The 20,000-nt window shown below is 54.3% G+C and overlaps 5 protein-coding genes across 5 annotated transcripts; 1 reads left to right on the top strand and 4 right to left on the bottom strand.

Moving 5' to 3' along the window:
* Positions 1–163: 163 nt before the first annotated feature.
* Positions 164–2,257, top strand: EsH8_VII_000974 (cytochrome P450; the record flags this gene model as incomplete). Its single annotated transcript, XM_083271107.1, has 6 exons — positions 164–413; positions 487–776; positions 923–1,287; positions 1,362–1,487; positions 1,568–2,060; positions 2,135–2,257. 6 exons carry the CDS (start codon positions 164–166, stop codon positions 2,255–2,257), a joined length of 1,647 nt encoding a protein of 548 aa, XP_083128664.1.
* Positions 2,258–3,227: 970 nt separating this feature from the next.
* Positions 3,228–4,489, bottom strand: EsH8_VII_000975 (SEC14 family lipid-binding protein; the record flags this gene model as incomplete). The annotated part of the gene is made up of 4 exons (XM_083271108.1): positions 3,228–3,887; positions 3,967–4,090; positions 4,156–4,205; positions 4,256–4,489. The coding sequence occupies 4 exons, from the start codon at positions 4,487–4,489 to the stop codon at positions 3,228–3,230; spliced, it is 1,068 nt and encodes a 355-aa protein (XP_083128665.1).
* Positions 4,490–7,008: 2,519 nt separating this feature from the next.
* Positions 7,009–8,016, bottom strand: EsH8_VII_000976 (glycosyltransferase family 32 protein; the record flags this gene model as incomplete). The annotated part of the gene is made up of 1 exon (XM_083271109.1): positions 7,009–8,016. One exon carries the CDS (start codon positions 8,014–8,016, stop codon positions 7,009–7,011), a length of 1,008 nt encoding a protein of 335 aa, XP_083128666.1.
* Positions 8,017–12,463: 4,447 nt separating this feature from the next.
* Positions 12,464–16,395, bottom strand: EsH8_VII_000977 (uncharacterized protein; the record flags this gene model as incomplete). Its single annotated transcript, XM_083271110.1, has 3 exons — positions 12,464–14,335; positions 14,591–16,128; positions 16,182–16,395. The coding sequence occupies 3 exons, from the start codon at positions 16,393–16,395 to the stop codon at positions 12,464–12,466; spliced, it is 3,624 nt and encodes a 1,207-aa protein (XP_083128667.1).
* Positions 16,396–17,023: 628 nt separating this feature from the next.
* On the bottom strand, positions 17,024–19,107 carry EsH8_VII_000978 (ATP-binding protein; the record flags this gene model as incomplete). The annotated part of the gene is made up of 2 exons (XM_083271111.1): positions 17,024–18,775; positions 18,835–19,107. The coding sequence occupies 2 exons, from the start codon at positions 19,105–19,107 to the stop codon at positions 17,024–17,026; spliced, it is 2,025 nt and encodes a 674-aa protein (XP_083128668.1).
* Positions 19,108–20,000: the final 893 nt, after the last annotated feature.

Consider the following 20,000-nt stretch of genomic DNA (forward strand, 5'->3'; position numbering starts at 1 on the left):
ACGTTGCACAACGTTGCACAACCCGCACCGCAGAGCCCAGAACGCGGCCGAGCGAGCGAGCGATCCGAGTCGCCTGTCGAGGGGGACTGTTGGACGGTACGGGACGAAGAAAGAGAGGCCTCGCAAAGGCAACGGGAGAGGAGACAGAAACGCTGGGGAATAAATGGCCGGAGCGCTCTCTGTCGGCGGCGGCGCCCCCGACCCGGCGTCGTGCGCGAGCTCGTCGGGCCTGCTGCTCAAGCTGGTGGTCCTCGTCGCCGCCGTCGCCTTCTTCGTGTGGGAGTTCCGCTCGTGGTACCGGCTTCGAAAAATCCCGGGGCCCTTCATCGCCTCCGTGTCCGTCTTGTGGCAGCTGAAGAAGGCCGTCGGCGGCACGTACCACGAGCACCTGAATGACATCTCCCGGAAATATGGTGAGCAGCGATTCCTCCCCCCCTCCCTCCCTTGGCCACGTCTGCCAAAGAACCTCGCCCGTCTGGCGGTAAGACGTGCATCCGCCCAAAGCTGGCCTGGTGCGGCGCTTCCTGGCGCAGCAAATGATGGGAACAAGTACGCTGATCAATTCCCCCGTCGCTGCAGGGCCCCTGGCGCGGATTGGGCCGAACGAGCTCCTCTGCACAGACCCCGACTCGCTGCGCAAAATGTCGGCCGTCCGCTCGACTTACACCAAGGGCGACTTTTACGACTCTGGCCGAATCACCCCGGGCGTCGACAACGTCGTCTCCATGCGCAACGAGAACGAGCACAAGGCCATGCGCGCGCGAATGGGCCCAGCCGTAAGTCGTCGCATTCTTTTATTTTATTTTTTATTTTATTTTCCATCTTCGAGACTGCTGGTGGGGTGTAGTGCACCCGCCCGAGCTGCTGTCCGATACAAAGCATTCGAGTTCCAGACCCAACTAACCAATGCGTTCGCCAACAGTACGCCGCCAAGGAGAACGAGGGCTTCGGCTTCGAAATCGGCATCGACCGCCAGCTGGTCAACTTTATCCGCCTGATCGACCAGCACTACGTGTCCACCGACGCCGAGTTCAGGCCGATGGACCTCGCCGAGAAGACGCAGTTCTTCGCCCTCGACGCCATCGGCGACGTCTCGTTTGGCGGCGCCTTCGGCTTCCTCGCCGAGGACCGCGACCTGTTCCGCTACATCGAGATCAACGAGTCGTCCCTGCCCGTCATGAACGTCGTCTCGGTGCTTCCCTGGCTCGGCAGGCTCGTCCACAAGTGGCCGTTCCGCCTGATGCTGCCCAAGGAGGGGGACCAGGTCGGCTTCGGCCGTCTGATGGGGTGAGTTGCTGCCCCGCGCGCTCTCTTTCGCAACCGGCAGATACGAGACACAGTCGCTGACAGAAACTCCGCAGCTTCGCCAGAAACTACGCCGAAATGAGACTCCAGCCCGGCGCGAAGCCCCAGAAAGACATGATGCAGTCCTTCATCAACCAGGGCCTTGGCCGGGACGAGCTCATCCAGCTCGTCTACATCCACATGTACGTGAACACCCCCCCTTCCCGCTTCTGCCCCTCCCCCGCAAGCCCCAAAACGCATCAGACTGACGCGCACCTCGCAGGATCGCCGGCACCAACTCGGCCGCGCAGGCCATGCGCATGACGCTGCTCTCCCTGATCAACAACCCCGTCGCATACCGCCGGCTCCAGCAGGAGATCGACGACGCCGTCGCCGCCGGCGCCGTCAGCTCCCCCATCACCAACGCCGAGGCCCTCCGGCTCCCGTACCTGCAGGCCGTCATCCGCGAAGGCCTGCGCTTCTACCCGCCCGTCACGGGCCTCGGCTTCAAGCAGGCGCCCGAGGGCGGCGACGTGCTCAACGGCTACTTCGTCCCCGGCGGCACCCAGGTCGGCCACAACTTCTTCGGCGTCGGCCGCTCGCTGTGGGTGTGGGGCCCCGACGCCGACGTCTTCCGCCCGGAGCGCTGGCTCTCGGCGGGCGCCGACGAGCTCAGGCAGATGGCCGCCGCCGTCGACACGCACTTTGGCCACGGCAAGTACTCGTGCCTGGGCAAGCCGATTGCCATGATGGAGCTGAACAAGGTCTTTGTCGAGGTGAGTAGTCTTCTTAATCCGCCGCCCGGCCGCGGTTGACGACGACGACGACGACTAACGTGGCCCCCCCCCAGCTCCTGAGGAGGTACGACTTCACCGTCATGAACCCCGAGAAGCCCATCAAGACGCTCAGCGCCATCTTCTTCGTCGCCAGGGACTTCTGGGTCAGGGTGACGCGGCGGGCGACGAAGTGCTGATCCCGCACCATCGTAATTGTAATGACCGCGACGACTCTCTCTCTTTTTCATTCTTTTTCTTGCCGGCGTTTTCACTGGCAGTCTGAAGCAAGACGTTCTGCTTGCTGGTTCTCGACTGCGTCTTGTCCTCGGGGCTTTGGCCCCCTGACGCGGAGGCTCGTAATGTATGTAACCGTAATAGCTAGTTCGAGCGGTGCAGGGCCATCTTTGGCGGGTGGCTGCATCCCGGAATTGATACCCCAAGTTTACATTGAGAAGCGCGCACCTGTTATAGGCCGTTATAGGCCTGCAAAGACTGAAATCGACGTTGCACTTATACATCTGACTACCTTGATACGCTGGCTTTTTGATTGCCTGCTTGCGGTGGCTAGCAGCATGAGCTCACCTTTTTCTTCATTCCACGGCAATAATCGCAGGAGGCTTGGTAACGAAGACAAGGAACCGTAACCATTAACGGGCAAGTCTCCCTGCCCATGTCTCCACGCAGGGCATCATTCCTTCCTTGTCACCGCAAGATCATTGGTCAGGATGCTGAATTCACAGTAACCTACTGTATTTCCAATCTAGGGGCTATAGGCCAGAGGAAGCTACCGAGTACAGTGGCCAAGATGAAGATGCCCAGGGCGGCAGGAGATCATTTGTTGTACGATGTGTGTTTTGCTAGGATTCTCCATAAAAATATTTCAAAGTACTGTGTCACGCTCTTTATTTGTCTCTAGATGTTGTGACTATATTTGCATAACAAAGAATGGTGTGGCCAGCAGTAACATTTGACCTGTTCCTGTATTTATCAACCACCTGACGCAGTATCATATACTTCCCATGTTCTAGCCATTGTTTTTAAACCGTGTTATCAACTTCTAGTAATTCAAGCTTCTCCTCAAGTCCATTGTAGCTTCTCAACCTCCACATTGCCATTTCCTTTGAAACTCTTAGCACAACACTTCAACGAACAACTCGGACAAGGCGTCTACGCCGAGACAGCAGCCGTCTCCTGGACGGCGGCGCCGGCCGTCTGCTCCCCCTTATTTCTCAGAACAGGGTCCTTGGCGGTGCCTCTCAGGGCCTCGGCGGCCTTTTCGCCGACGCCGGCCTTCTCCCACCACGCGTCCTGCTTCCACTGGGGGTCCCTCCACGGGCCGGCATCGCTGTTCTCGCAGCCCCCGGCGCACGCGCACCTGCCGCCGAACTCGACGGGGAGGTTCTCGGCGGGGATCTGGGCGAGCAGCTCCTGCCGGTAGCCCCCGCCGAGGATGCTGATCTTCTTGACGGTGACGGGGTCGAGCCAGCCCTTGACGAAGCCCCAGACGGTGGAGAAGCCCCACGGCGCGTTGACGATGTAGAGCCGCCCCAGGCGCTCCGGGTAGTAGTTCTGCATGATGGCGGACGCCTGCCGGACGTAGTCGTACACCTGGCCGGCCTTGCCGAGCGAGACGCCCTTCATGTCCATGATGGTGCAGCACGTCTCGACGAGCGTCCGCGACTGCCGCGAGCAGGCCGGGAAGCGCGGGTCGGCGCACTTCTCGTACTCGACCGCGAGGTTGTCGAGCATGCGCTCGTCGGTGGTGATGGCGCGCATGGCCGCGAGGTCGATCCCCCCGAGCTTCTCAATGTAGACCGGGCGGCCGTCCTGTCCGGGGGGGTTGTGCACGGGTGAGTTCTACGGGTGGCCTGGGCGGCGGCGAGGGGGGGGGAGGGGCAGCATTTACCTTGTCGGTTTTGTGGTAGTATTGAGGGTAGTACTTGGATATGGCCTCACGCTCGTCGTAGTCCCACGTGGGAACTAGGGCGTTGAGGAGGGTCTTCTTGCGCCAATCCTCGAACTCGGTGAACCTTGACCGCCAACAGAGGTCAGTGCTGGGCCGCACGGCAGGGGGCCACACTGATGTGTCACTTGCATTTTCTTCGAAAGCCCGACGTCGAACTTGCGAGCGCGGAGGAAGCGGAGCTGGCAGGGCTGTTAGGCCGGCATCGTGTCTCTGGTTAAAGGCTGCCTACCAAGGTCAACGTGTCCAGGTGCTCGGTGTATCCCTCAGTCTCCAGTAACGACCGAAGCTGGAAGAGCTGGGCCTTTTGCATGTCGTTGAGATGGCCGGCGTACCCCTTCCCAGCCTCGCCGGGCTCGGTGATCGGGGCAATGGTTGGAAAGGCCCCAAGGTAGTCATCATACTTGGGATCGAGCTCCGACGCGGTCTCCCATTTCGGCTTCTCCTGCGGGACTTCGGCCGCCATGTTTTGAGGAGGATAAGGAAACGGGGTTAGTAATACCCTGGGAATGAGCAGGTATATTCTAGTGAATGGTCACTCGAGAACCAGGCCAATGTATTTGCATAAGGGTGAATGATTGACAGGAGGTCCCTGGGAGATGCTGTCGTATATCCCACGATATGGTCTAGGTGTGAACTGGCGAGCAGATCTTGCCCCGCTCGCCGCCCAAGCAGAAGTGACGTAAGCATACATACCAATATCTCTTGCCAAGTGATTCGGGCAGTGTCTTAGGCTTAGGTTGATGTGCACGTGCACGAGGCAATAACTTGCCGGTGGCTTGGCTGGTGAGGCGTTGAATGCATCACGTTGAGAAATGTTTGGCTGAGAGCTAAGGAGGACCCTGGATCCCCCGCCATAGACGCAAAAGACATCTACCGCCCCTCTAGTTCTTTGGCCCCGATTACTACAAATCTTATACCAAGAGGACTAATACCCGGACGGAAAAATAGTGATAGAACGTCTAGGGAACGTTGCTTACGGTAGCACAAGATGCCTAGTGCTGCCGGATAAAGTAGAGTAAAAGCCAACTTATACTTCATTTCGGTTGGAGATGATGGTACAGCAACAACCTAGGCAACACGCGCCATATTAGTCCCCCAGGCAGGATGTCATATGCCATATTCAGGCATGCTTGGCCGAATTTGCGTTGCAGCAAACAAGGCGAAAGCCGAACCTGTAACATGAGCAACTGTAGCAGCCGTTGATGAAGTTCAAGTATAAGGACTTCTTCGTAGGGTTCATTTCGAGCGGATGAACTCTGAGTAGTGGCAAGTTGCGCGGCTACGCTTCATCCATCAATGAATTACTGACGGTTCTATCTGTCTGAACAGCAGTTCTGGCTGACGTTGTTATGCCGTTTCCCGAGACTTCGTTGCAGAGGAAGCTCGCGAGAACGGTAGCTTTGGTGTCTTCAACCACATGATAGGAGTGCCCCATCGATATAAAGTCTTTGATGATCAGAACAGGGCTATGAATCGTGTAACATCAAAACCTGCCCTCCTAAATGGTGATACTGCAACTCAATTGCATCCGATGTAGACGATATAGGGCACGACATTATCGGCGACAACAGGTCCCGTCATCCAAGAACCGAAAAGATAGCAAAGCCCTGCGGCATAATGAGGCATAATGATGATTACTATTACTGGTAACTTTCGTCTGAAGACTGGAGTAGACAAAGCTGAGCCAATGGGTTGAGTTCGGGTAATTGTCACGGCCACGTATTGGCGTTGGTTGATCGATACACCTGCCATCCGGAGCATCATTCCCGATGGCCCGAGGTTGCACCTGAGACCTCCCTACCCAGTCTATGATAATCAAATCACCAGAAATTGCTGCCAAAAAGCATGGATAAGTTAGGCAAACAAAAGTTCACTGTAACTAGGTTGTGTTCGGTTAGAACCAACGGAGAAATCGGCATAGGGTCGGATGCTCAGGCACAGGGTCGGATGCTCAGGCACAGCATTGCAGAAATCCTCATTCAGACTGCGGCACGCAAAGAACAGACGAGGAAGATGCTGTCACCGGGACCTCTGTACTCGGCAGTGGAGGACGGACAGCGGCAGAGGGGCCCGACACCCCGACCGAAGCTCCATAAGGACCTTTTGGGTCGTGACGGAAGCTCATATGTGCCTACTAATGTGGCAATTGAAGAGGGGCAGGCACGCGCAAGAGAGGGATTTTTAAAGGGTTTGAGGTTGGAAAAGTGAGATTACCAGACAGCCGAGTGAAACGTACATTTGAAGCCATCATGATCCAATAAATTAGTCTTAGCCTGAGTGATGGGTGCTTTGGCGTACTTTAGGATAGCACATCATTCTCCCCGGATAAGGGGACGAGTTTTGGGCCTCTGAAGTCTTGGCCGGAAAATGTGGGACTAAGCGTGGATTGTGGTTAGCAGTGTGAGGTGAACTGAGCCTGAGCTGGGCTTGAACTGCCCTGGGTTTGTTGCGAGCAAAGCGGCGTTGTTTTGCATGGGCAAATGGGCTATCTGGTACTCTAATTTCTAATCCAATTTGAGTCATTGTACACCAAAGCCATCAACGTGTTGAATACTGCCATCACAATCTTTACGGCTGGCGGGTTCATCATCTCGTATCTGCCCCGCTATTCTTGAAACAACAATTTTTCAGCAACGTCTCCTCGCAATAGGCAGGCTACTTCTGTTCCCCTTCGAGTTCACGACAGCGCCCGAGTACTCTTCCGAGACTCCTCTTACTGAGCACTACCAGACTTTACTTTATGTTCCAGAATAAAAATCTTTCCTACAGATTAATAAACCAGTTCTATTGATGTTATTATGCTGTACGGCCATCCAGTGGTCTACGCTAAACTGGCTAACTGCAGCAGAAAATCTCTCGCGAGCGAACGAAAGGTTAGAGATGCGAACTGCTGTGATCTTGTTATAGACAAAGCTTTCAAAGTGACAGTTGTTTTCAGTGTTTAAAGTTCTTTTCTATTATTAAATTTTTTTTAAATCTTTTTCAAACTTCAATGTACCGCTCCTTGCTCCGGCTAGTTGATCCGCAAACCCCCAAAAGGTCTATGCCTTTGCAGCGACAACGCTTGACAAACACCAAGAGACCCAGCACAGCAACGGAAGAGGAAGCGGCCACCCAGAACAGCACCACTCCCAAGTGATCCGAAACGTAGTTCAGAAACTGCCCATCTGACCCGTGCCATGACCTCCCCGCCGCGTGTCCGATCACCGACCTCGTGTAATTCTCGTCCATCAACACCGACCCGTGTTTTACTGTGTTGTACATCCAGGAGTACTGCTGGAAGGCATGCGTCACCATTATGGGCCCCGTGGACCAGAAGACTCGGAGATATGGCAGGAGGATCCGGTTCGACGTCGCGCCGCCGCGTCTTTTCGCTTCTTGCAGGGCCCATTCAAGAAAGGGCGCTCCGCGTGCCGCCATGAAGAAGTGGTTGCTGAGACCGAGGGTGCCGGATGTGGGAGCGAAGATGGCTTGCAGGCCCATCTTTTGCAGACAGGCAAACTCCTTAGCTGATTTTGGAAACACGTCCAAGTCCGCGTACATTCCACCTTCGGCGTGGACCACCACCAGCCTGGCCACATCGGCTCGTTGAATGTTCTGAGAGTAGCTCTCGTAGGTAGACAGCAACCAGGTGTAGTTGGTCTTGATGAGCTCAAGGATGTCGTCGTCTGTCCATAGTTTGACGGTGTAGTTAAAGGGTTTCATGGTTTCCTTCCATGCATCGTGAGACGCATGTACTGGATACGTGCTAATGTTGGAGTTTTTCCAGATTTGGTGGACAGTATTGGGTATGGGTGAGTCGAGGTATTCGCGAGGGGTTTTGGAATCTTCTAGGGCTGAAGGATCGCAATGGCTGACGACTTCGATAGACTGGTTGGTGAGAGCGAAGTCGCCCGTGTAGCTGACTTGATGGATGACTAGAATAACAAAGAGAGTCGCTACTGTCACCGCAGATAGCTTGAGCAAGCTTCTCCCGGGGAGAGATATCATTTTGAATGTTTGTGTTTGTGTGATCGATAGGAGCATCGGGATAGGAGAATGTTTTGTGGTAGGCGCCTGATGGACGTGGCCAGGTCGATCCGACTCGAAGGAGTTTAAACAAAGAGAAAATCGATGAAAGAAGACCGAGGATATTGTATAACGCTGAACGAACAAAAGACAAGAGAAAAGAATAAAAGGAGGTGATGGGTATCTCGGATCAAAATGTACGGGTGCTGTCTTGACGAAAACGGCTGTATCAAGAAATGGGAACGTGATAAACGGAGAAGCTTTTGCGTGCTCAAATTCGAGATATAATACGGAAGAGAGAAGGTTAAAGAAAAGTGTAGTAGATCATAATTTTCAAATGGGGTATTTGATGTAGAGACTTGTTCTTCATTCAGAAAAACTGTGCTCGAGGACTCAGGAGAGTAGGCCCGGACCACTCACCGCCACGGGGCCTTCAGTCTCCACGAGAGTGTCATAGCCGGCAGTTAAAGATCCCATGATGCATTTCCAGACCTTCCAGGTTGGTTGGCCCATCTGACTCAGTCACTTTTATCACGACACCATTCTGTGTTTCGTAAAATTAAGCTAATTGAAGCGCGGGGCATTCTGTTCAACGGCTGCCGGGCATACTCCGTCAGGCGCTTTTTTAAAAATCTTCCCCAGGTGCGTGGTATCCAAGTTCATGCACAACAGCGGCAAAGCAAGTCTCTCGCACGCTGAATCGGCTAGTTTTGAAAGCTTCGCCACATGTTGGTGATTGCTGGCGACCCAAACGTTCCATCCCCCCGGCTTGCAATAATGCCACCCCCGATTGGGAAGACAATGCACTTACGGACGCCCTTGTACAGAATGGGACCCATTGACGGGTTTTGTGGACAGCACCAGTTCTCTGGCTTTTGCGGCGAAGGCATCGTGGAACCCCAAAGCTAGGCACCAGTTTAAAACATCCTGGGACCGGCGGGAGGGAGAGGGGGTAACCCTGGGGAGGGCTGAGCCAAAATCGAGCGGCTGTCATTCTTTTCATGGCCCACGATAATAACTATACGAGGTGTTAGATGCGACAAAAAGGCACAGCTGCATCACTGAGTGCGCCGTACGCGTCATTCGAAGAATCGATTTGTCTGCTTCGTGGGACTCCATAGACGACCAAAGAGCAGCGTCAAAGGCTCGGTCTGATGTGCACGTTGGAGGCGTCTGACACACGGTAAAAGGGCCCTGATGAGCCTTACCGTAACCTCGAAATGCAGGGGTGGCACCGTTATTTTAGAGTAAACGGCGCAAGGCGGGAATGTCTGGTGTTTAATTGGCCACAAAGCGTTGGTAGTTTTTTCCGTAACAAACGTCGCATAAAGCTGTCCCACTAATTTAGAACCGTCGCCCCTTTCCTACGAACTATTCAATCAAGCCCAAAGCAGTCGGTTTTCCTTGAGACATCAAACGAATTATTTTAGGGTCTTCTAAAGTTATGGGGCTTGTAAATCTCCTACCATGATCCGTTGTTATGTCATGTCCCCGATGTAACGTTTTCAACCCCTGACCATGTACACAACCAACACAGTGGTCGGTCGTTATTTACAAATTACCAAGGCAGATTTAGCTTTACGGTCCCCAATGTAGCAGGTGTAGGCAGCAGCATTTTGTACCGTCCCCGCACAAGGCAGCAACATTTTGTATCGTACAGAGATGGACACCCTGGTACACAGTAGATTCGATTGAATCCGGTGGTTCGGTAGATCTTATAATGGAAGTTGACAGGGCTTGATGGGACCAAGGACCAATAAGCTTCATCGTCTAGAGGAAAAGCGCCTACAGTTCGGCTGTCAGTCGACTCGTATTTGAATCTTAGTCTGCCCAACGTCTGAGCAAAGCTGGCTGCAGCCTCTAATTACAGCATTGTCGTCCGTCTGTAGAGGCCGTATAAGGCAATGTGGGCCGGCCTCACCTTATCTTCGCGTCGTGCTGACCGCGAAGCACCCTCCAACTGCAGCAGAGGACAGGGCAGGAAGCTGGGAGCTGAACCTCTGCGGCCGCCCGACAAGGCATAGAAACCCCCTCCTGCACAATTCAGACTGTTGGACGACAATTTGTATTACGTGGTCACGCCATTGTTTGCAGCAATTGGCGACATTGATCGATGATCCAGTTCACTAAATATAGATGCCACAGCATCGTGGTATCCAAGCCCTCCATTCACCCCTATTTCAACCAATGTTGGAGCCGGGAAATTGTAATTCATCCTCGGCAAAATGTCTCTGTGACACCAACAAATTGTGGCGTCGTTACATGCAAAATCTTGCAGATGTATACGGTGGCTGACGGCTACAGATGGCTGTGGTACATACAAGGACCGACAACAATTATTTTGTGGCAGGTGAAATGGTCGGCACGTCAAGGATCCTCACAGTATCCATCGCAACAGGAGCTCTGCTCGGGCCTTGATTTGCTACTCATTCATACAGACACGTTCGAATTCTCTGAAGTAATGAGTGAGCCTTGTAACCACAAAAGTCGAAATTTGCAACATTCGAGATATATTCATGGGGGAATTGCTTGAGTTGCAGCACGGAAACCACTCCTTGTCTCAAGGAGGCCCGAAACCACAAACCCAAAGTGATTGCCATTATTTAGAGGGTCAAAGTGGAACAGCTCCTCAAACCTTCACATCTCTAGGCTACGATATTTCTGCGTGCAGGGTGCTCAAAACAATATTCAAGAGGAGGGAGGGTGTGTATAGCTTCCCCAGAGACGACGCTACATGACAGCAGCAAGTTGCCTTTTGCGGCATTGAAAGGAAATAAATTGCGGTCCAAGCGCCCCTGAGTATATCGATTTCATAATAGTTCTATCTTTGAGGCATCCTTGAGACCGGGTCTGCCCAGTGAGCCCAATCCGCATAGGTTTCTCCACGGAAAGTCCCCGGAAATGACCGAAGAGTCTTCACGTTCTCCCTCGTGCTCGAGGATGAGAAACCATTAAGCAGCGATCCGTAATCTTCCAATCAATGTGTACTCTATACCCTCATTTCGAGACACATAGTGTAGTTACCTCGGGGATGCCTCCGGCCAATCCAATCGATGGTGCCGTCCACTCTACAGGTCGCAGATGATGAATGGGCCCTGAACAGGGAATAAGCAGGAGACTATGGTCTCTCGGCGGAGGAGAAGTTTTTCGGGAGCATCTTGCTTGTTCGGACTAGTTGGTATATCTCCACTCGAACCCCCTCCACTCCGTTGCCGCCCACTCCGAAATCCGGCATCTTCGCTGTCAAGTCCCAGAGAGCCCAAACATATCACGGGACGGAACTGTGCCAAGAAGACATCAGTTCACAGAAGAGCCGAAGTCTCCTTGGCAAGTCTAGGACCATGTAGCCGGCCGCATGGTGCTAGCCCTGAGGCTGCAGCCTAGTCGACATTTTGATGCACCATCTAGCTTATAGTCTCGCCGACCAATGATACCGTCAATGCGCATACCTTATGGATCTCCCCGAGGCCTTCGTCACATTCCTTGGAAGCCTCGGCTATATTCTATGAACTCTATTACGGTCCCTGGCCGTGGCGGTTACCCCTTTCTTGGCCGTCCCCCAGCGGCAAATCTAACGCCCTAGCGTACAATTCTTGAACCAGGGGTCGAGCCATCGATTAGAATATCAAGCACGCACGAATCGTTCGAGGGCACGCGGGCTGTTGCAGGCCGAGATAAGAAAACATGGTCTGCTCGGAAGTTCACCCGAGGTGAAAAAATTCGCGCACCGATGATTTCAGCTGCATTCAGCTTCCACTCACTCCCGACAGGTTTAGGGTTTCTTGGGCATTCGGACCTGTCTTGGTTAGGTTCGACGAGAAGCCGCCGCGGATGTTCGGGAAAACATTGTATCATGGCCCCAATCTGGATTCCAAATGACCCTACTTTTTATGTAACACAATGCCGCTTTTGAAATTCAGAGCTGTTCGGGCTTGGCTCACCCTGCACAGCCCACGCCCACTTTCCGTTCACCTCTAATCATCCAGTACAGTACACAGTAGCTTGCTAATGTTCTATCAGAGACTCTGTAGCTGCAAGAATCAAACCCTTATCAGGAAAGTAGAAGGGCCTAAGCGCCTATAAGCCGTACCTTGGCAGAACGTTCATGCTGGCTTCTGTCTTCGCACTGCTGTATCTCGTAACGGGGGGCAACCTTCAGCTTTCCCCCCTTTGGAAACCAACCTTCCCTCATACTCGTCATCTTGCGAGCCCCTTTCCAACTGTCTGCATCGTCAGTCAAGTCGTTGGCCCGCAACTCTAGCACACTTCACACTGCTAACCATTCTTCTCGCCAGGTCCGATAAATTATGAGTCTCCCACGAACGACGTAACTATCAGCCGTTACAGGTCCACATGGGATCCCCTTCACCGACTCTCTTCGAAGATTACAACCCACGTACGAATAACAACAGAGGATAGAGGTTGGCCTCTAAGCATCCGGTCCGGCCTCTGAGAATCGAAAAACCAAAACCCGGCCTGAAGTGCAGCCGATGGCTACCGTGGACCCTGCCACGGTCCATTGCCCCGGCCGGTATTCTGGTGGCAGCCACAGCAGGTTTACAGAGTTTCTCGTAATCCATATGTTGTCAACGCTGACCGCATAGCCATAAAACTGCGGCATTTCACTCGTGCCGGTTGGCAGTAGCAACGCGGCACTTTCGGCAGATGTCTCTTCCAAGTCGAAGGCGCCTATTGTCGTGTAGAGCTGCAAACCATTTTTGGACAAGGAGATATTCCCAAGCCGTTGATCTGTGTTAAGCGTCCGCAGACACTGGCCCGAGACAACATCCCAGAGTTTAACTGTGCAGTCGTCAGATGCCGATACAAGCTGCGTGCCGTCGCATGAGAAAGCCACCGAGTAGACAAAGCGGTCATGGCCTTCTAGCGTCTGGAGACAATGGCCTGTACTCCTGTCCCAGAGCTTAATAGACTTGTCCTGTGACGCTGATACGAGCTGCGTGCCATCGTCTGAGAAGGCCACGGAGTAAACAGAGCGGCTATGGCCTTCTAGGGTCTGAAGACAGTGGCCTGTGGTGATGTCCCAGACCTTGACGGTTCTGTCGCCTGATGCCGATGCCAGCTGCATTCCGTCACCCGAGAAGGCTACCAGGTGAACAATGTTGATGTGACCCTCGAGCGTCCAGAGATGACGGCCCGTATTGCTGTCCCAGATCTCAACGGTGCATTTCGCTGACGCTGAAGCTAGCTGCTTACCGTCGCTAGAAAAGGTTGCTGAGCTAACTAAGTCGATACAGCCTTCAAGCGTCCGGAGATGCTTGCCTACAGTGCATTCCCAGGCATCAGCAGCGGTCATATCTGATGCTGTTGCCAGCTGCATGCCATCAGGCGAGAAGGCTACTGATCTGACGAAGTTGCTATGGACCTTGAGTAGCTGGGGGTATTGGCCTGTAGCACTGTCCCAGTCCCAGACCTTGATAGTGTTATCATACGACGCCGACGCTAGCTGCATACTATTGCTTGAAATGGCTACCGAGTTGATGCAGTCGCTATGGCCTTTTAGCGTCTGAAGACAATGACCAGTGGTGCTGTCCCAGATCTTGATGGTTCTGTCGTGTGATGCTGATGCTAGCTGCATGCCGTCATCTGAGAAGGCTACTGAGCTAACACAGCTGTTATGCCCCTCTAGTTTCTTGAGGCACCGGCCTGAGGCAATGTCCCAGATCTTAACAGTGAGATCATATGATGACGACGCAAGCTGTGTGTTATTGCCTGTGCCTGAAAAGGCCAGTGAGCTAACAGTACAGCTATGGCCGTCAAGCGTCTGAATACATTGACCTGTAGTACTGTCCCAGATCTTAATAGTGTCATCGTATGACGTTGATGCCAGCTGCTTACTATCGCCTGAAAAGGCTACTGGGTTGACAGAGTCGCTATAGCCTTCTAGTGTATGGAGACAATGGCCTGTAGTGACGTCCCAGACCCTGACGGTTCCAATGTCTGACGTTGACGCCAGCTGCATGCTATCGCGCGAGAAGACTACTGACGTAACACAACGATCATGGTAAAGCGTCCAGAGACACTGGCCTGTAGTGCTATCCCAGACCTTGACGGTTTTATCACCTGACGCTGATGCCAGCTGCATACTATCGCCAGAGAAGGCTACTGAGTTGACAAAGTGGTTATGTCCCTCTAGCGTCTGAAGGCAGTGGCCCGTATTGCTGTCCCATATCTTAACAGTGTTGTCCTGCGATGCTGATGCTATCTGCGTGCCATCACCTGAGAAGTCCACTGACATAACCTGATCGAGATGGCCTTCAAGTGTTTGCAGGCACGCATTCCACTTTTGTTCCATAGCGGGCCTCCTTACTATCCAAAGGGGATCCTCGTGAGGAAACTGCTGCCTTACAATGCTATGTGTTGGGCTGAATATAAATGCCGAGACGTACGTCTGAAGGGGACTACTCTCTATGCTGACTCTATGTGTTCGGATAAACCGTAGCCCATCCTGAGCTAGTCTCAGGAGCTCAGATGATTCTGCTGATACCTGCGTGTTGTTAAAACTGTTATATGACCTGTATTATCGCCTTGGACTAACCTGAGCTAGATGCACTAACTTGGTTATTTGAAGGATGCCTGCCGATATGCTTCCAAGGAGGCTAAGCGCCTCCAGCCAGTAAAGGTAGTGCTTTTTCAAGAATGCATGAGCCGGCCCGCTGTCTTTGAGGCCTCGGCGGCACGCTTCCTGCCCGGCAGGATCCGCCAGATGGCTGACCCAGTAGACGCAGGAATACCGGGCCGGCAGTAGTGGATCAGGGTCGGGCGGCCTGACTCGGTCGATAGGGAACCCCGGCGCACGTAGGCTGTATATGTCGCGATGAAGTGTTCTCGACAAGACCTCGATTGACCTCAAGGCAATAGTGCTGTGTCCCAATGCCAGACCAGATGGGAAAACATAACTGTCTAGGGCCAAGAAGTCCTTGGCTGACTGGTGAATAAGGTAAACCATATTGTCTCGTATTGTTAGAAATGACCCACACAACGCTACAATTGTAGCGATATTCTGTTGTGGTAAGTCGGTAAGGGCCTGTAGCTCATCTAGGTGAAGCGGGCGATATGCGGTAGTAACTGCGGAAAGAACATTGCAGCAGAGTTCGGGATTCTTCCGCGATAGTTGTTGGATCTGTTGGATCATCCGTCCATACAGCCTATCCAACCCAGCCGGGACCTCATCTATAATGTCTAGAATCTCCCAGCTGTGCGCCTGGCGAAGCTCTTGAACGACAAGGGATACCCAAAGGAAAGTCCCGTCTGCCTTGAGCTGCAATCTATGTCGGACTTGATCTTGGAGTACTTTATCCCCTTGTAGTTGCGCCAGCTCTGAAATACACTGAGTGATGTATATACGGACAGCCCAGGATATATGTTCCGAGTTTTCCTTCAGTTCAAGACACAGCCTCGTCCGAGCCTCGGTGGGCTGTAATTTATCCTCGATATCACGTCTATTGCGGCTAGATACAACCAGCTTCACGCCTGATAAAGAGGATACTTGGACAATCAGATGTAACAGCTGGTCGAGGTTCGTCTCGCACTCGTCGAGTGCATCAATGACCAAGTATGTACTTTGAAGACTTGGATCCTTCAGGATGAGCTCCTCCAGAATGCTAATAAGCATCTTGGACAGGGCGTCCCAGCTGTTAACGTCTTCAAACAGCCGCTTGCCCGTATGGTCGTACTTCTCACGTATACGCGCAATAAGAGATCGCTTCTGAACGAGCAGTTGGTATATAAGACCGCGAAGCACGGCTGCCGCGTTATTCAGGCTTGGATCGGTCGCTTGACAGAAAAAGTAGGACAGGGTGCAAGTGCCTACAGGCAGCTTCTCCAGCTCGTTCACGATGCCGCAAAGCAGCATCGTCTTCCCCTTACCGGGATCGCCCTTGATCCAGAGCAGGCGGTTCCGTGTATCGTCGTGCCATTGGCGGAAGTCGTCGTGATCAAGAATCCAGCGGTATGCGTCTCGAAGTAGCCCGCCCTTCAAACGCTCGATACGCGCTTTGTCGTCACGAGGGTCGCTGAGACGCAGATCCCTAAGAAAGTCGCCATCGCGTTCGTGGGCATGGTCCGCTGTCACTCCTTCCTCATGGATCAGTTAGGAGTCATGCCGCTCAGCTCATAAGAGAGCCTACCGATGTGTATGTCGCGAGCGCTGAAGGATCCGGAGCCCGAGTGTTGAATACCGGCCCCATGCAGCTCCGACCAAGCGCCAGGCGCCAGGGCGTTGTGGAATGCTCTGCGACCGTAACCTTGAGGAATAACGTCGGGTGTGGCCTGTCGCTTTCCGGACCTATCGCATAGATCCGAGATGTGGCCAGGCCGCGACCTTTTGGCTTTCCGCTCCATTGTGTAGAGTTGGCGGCTTGTTTCGTAGAATTTCGAAAGCCAGAGCTAGCAGTATCATTAAGCCTATGCTCAAATGATCAGGCTGAGCGAACGACAGCTGACACCTCGGGGCAGATGAACGACGCACGATGCACGTGACGTTGGAAGTGAGCCATTTGGGTGGCCAGATCCGTCCCAGTCATGCACCTATCATCACAGGCGATCCTACACACCCAGTTCAGCCAATAAGCTTGCTCTTGCTCTTACTCTACGAATACTTGATTCTCCTACCTATATGTATGCGTACTTGAGGACGAGAAAGTAGACAGTAGTAAGGGTAATCCAATCGATTGAACTTATGAAACAGTTTTCCTGAAGGTCGTTTTGTGTGCGAGCGATGGAGACCTTCCCCTCATCCTGTTCTGAATAAAACCAATATGGTGACCATGTATGCCGCTGAGTACATATTCGCATACGCCAAGTCTTCTCGGTGCAGAGTGTCGATACGAAGAGAAGCATTGAAAAGTATCATATATTCATTCCATTGCTACCAAGAAAGAACCCACATCTTACAAAAAGGAAGAGAAGAAGGATATATATCAAAAAGGGAGGAGGCGAAACCACCCCCTCACCCCACCTCCTCCCTCCCTCACCGCGCCACGACGTCAATGTCCCCCTGGACACTATCCAGGTCCTTCTCGAACGCCATCTGGATGTCCACGACCTGCAGCAGCTGCGCGCAGTCGAGGCGGCGGTTCTTGTGCGCGGCGAGGCTCCGCGCCGTGCGCACGACGTTCTTGATCTGGCGGCCGTTGAGCCGGGCCTCGGCGAGGCGCTCGTACCCGGCCTCGTCGACGTCGGCGCCGCCCTCGACGGCGTCGAGGAAGTTGCGCCAGACGCGCAGCCGGCTGTCGCGGGGAAGGTCGTCGTAGCGGAGCGGCACGTGGATGCGGCTCTTGAAGGCGTCGTCAAAGGTGCGCACGCGGTTCGTCGTCATGAAGAGGATGCCGCTGTAGTACTCGAGCGTGCGCAGGAAGATGCTCACGAGGCCGTTGCGCTGCATGTCGTGCAGCGAGCGGCGCTCGAGGAACACGTCGGCCTCGTCGATGAGCAGCACCGCCTTCCACGTGCTGGCCAGGTCGAGCGCCCGCCCCAGCTTCTCGTCGAGCGCCTCGGCCGACGTGCCCAGGTCGCCCGACGACACGATGTACAGCGGCCGCCGGCTGAACTCGGCCACGCACTCGGCCGTCAGCGTCTTGCCCACGCCCGGCGGGCCGTGCAGGACGAGCACCAGCCCGCGGCCCTTGCCCTTGACGATGTCGTCAAACGCCGTCGAGTTGGGGTCCGTCGAGCGCGCCGCGTGCTCCGCGACGAGCGCCTGCACGAGCTCCTTTTGCGACTCGGGCAGGACGAGCTGCTCGAAGCACCGCGTGTTCCACTCGATGGGGCTGAGGTTGTCGACGAAGAAGGTGAGGAACTTCTTCTCGGTGAAGCTGAAGCCGCGAGCCATGGGGCTGGCCAGCAGGCGCTGCTCGTCCGTGAGCGGCTCCCTCTCGGTCGCCCCCTTCGGGACGAGGTCCAGCTCGTTAGTGTTGGCGGCCAGCTTCAGCTTTTGGGCCTCGGTCATCGGGAAGCTGTCAACGCCGAAGGCGTAGTCCGGAACGATGCGGTGGTGCGTCTCCGTGTCGATCATGACCCGGCCGTCGATGTTGTAGCGGTGGTTGTGCTGGTCCAGCGCCACGCCCTTGTACTGGCGGAAGTTCTGGCCCGCGAGAGTCTCCCATCGTCGGCCGCGGTCCGTCAGGATGGTTGTGACGGCATCCGGGTTGGGGTGGTACTCCAGGGGGAGGGCATTGAGCGAGGAGATTTGGGCAGCGCCGGAGAACTGCGGGACCAGCAGATCCTCGTACCTCGTCCCGAATTCGTTGCCGTCAAAGTCGACGTACTGCACGCTGAGCTGAAGCCCCGGGCAATTGCCACCGGTGTACTCGTAGCTGTTCAGCTTGTACACGCGGGGCTGGCTCAGCCGGGTGGCGTAGACGAGGCATCCAGGCCTGAAGATGGTCCAGAGGTGGTCGTAGCTGATCAAGCCGTGCTCAAGGAAATTCGCCGCACTTTTGATAGCGTCCTCAAACGTCTCGTCGATGAAGTCGAGGAGGATGGGCAGGTGCCGAGCACCGTCTGATTCGGGGTCGAGGTCCGCGCCGGCCTCGGCCAATTCCTTTCGATAGTGGTACAGACTACGGGGAGGGAAGTCGACGGAGATGCTGGAAGTCATATAGGATTGGCCGGGGTAGCTGTTGCCGATGACGTCTCCCAAAATACCCTTGAGTGCGGGAGAGTTGATCTCGAGGGAGGTATTGACGACGTAGTTGTTTTCGCTATCGTATTGGCGAGTGATCTAAAACGGCAAGAATGAGATGGGAAATAAACAAGCTTAGTTGTAGCTGGCGGACTTACGCAGAGGGCGTATTTCTCGTACCAGTTGATCTTGTCGTCGGGCAAATCCTCGTCTTCCTTTGGTTCGGCGATGTATCCATGACCCTTCTTGGTCCACCGCTTCTCGAGATGCTTCAGCTCGGCCTGCATGGGTGCCGTCGCAAGCTCTTCGCGGCGTTTCTTCTCTTCTTCTGTGAGGGCGTCATTGATCTCCTGCTGATCCTCTTCATCAAGAGGCTCATCTACCGGCAGCTGCTGGCCGGTCCGGCGGCGGCGGCCTGCGGTGCGTGCCATTTTTTGTTCTTGTCGCGTGAGGTCTGAAGGGAAGACGGCTTCTAGTCTTTTGATGCGGGAGCAGAGCCTGAGAGAAGTGTCGGTGAAGATATGCTTGGTTCTGTTAGTCTAGATATCCATCGCCGAATACGACTTTATTTATATTTGTGAATGATCCCGCAGGCCTCCAGTCCGGGATGGATTCCGGGCCTGCATCCGGCCCCCGAAGTTCTAGGCAGGGTGCCATGCAGGCAGCCGTACCCCGCTCGGACGGCCCGTAAAGAGTCATCCGCACCCCGGTCAAGATGCAATACTGATGGAGCCAAGATACTTTGTGAGTCAAGAAACGATAGCAAGATACATTGGCATAGGTTGAATCGGCATATGTAACAGTTTCGGCCAATGCGGCGCAGTCCAGAGACACCCAATCGGGGCGGCTGCCTGCATCGCCTCGAATCCCACGAGCCGCGCCCCAGCCTAGCGGGCCGGCAGCCTTAACCGTCACAGGTCCAGGCTTCCTAGCAAAGAGTAGAACCCTGCGTTCAGGCCGGCAGCTCTGCATTTGTTGCCCAAGTTTCAATTTCTTCAAACTCGGATGGACTTGATGGACGACTGCTTGCAGCGTCGTCGGGGCCAGGGACGCGGCAGCCAGGAGACGGGTGGCAGGGCGCTTTGCCCATTCGCAATACAGACGGTTCAATGGACAAGTTGGACTGAAAGTCGATGAGACCTCTCAAGATTTCTCATAATGCGCGATTCGAGGTACTAGCTGCGCATGTCACTCTCTGAAGTCAGATAATCAGATAGGCTCGTTGTAAGGGGGAGGACGTCGAATGAGCCTACCGCGCCTCATTTGGTAGTGTGGAGAGCTTCAGCCACATCTCTCAAGCCACGGCGGCTGTGGCGCACGAGGA

Source organism: Colletotrichum jinshuiense, chromosome 7, assembly GCF_051148585.1.
Source record: "Colletotrichum jinshuiense chromosome 7, complete sequence".
NCBI classification, from domain to species: Eukaryota; Fungi; Ascomycota; class Sordariomycetes; order Glomerellales; family Glomerellaceae; genus Colletotrichum; species Colletotrichum jinshuiense.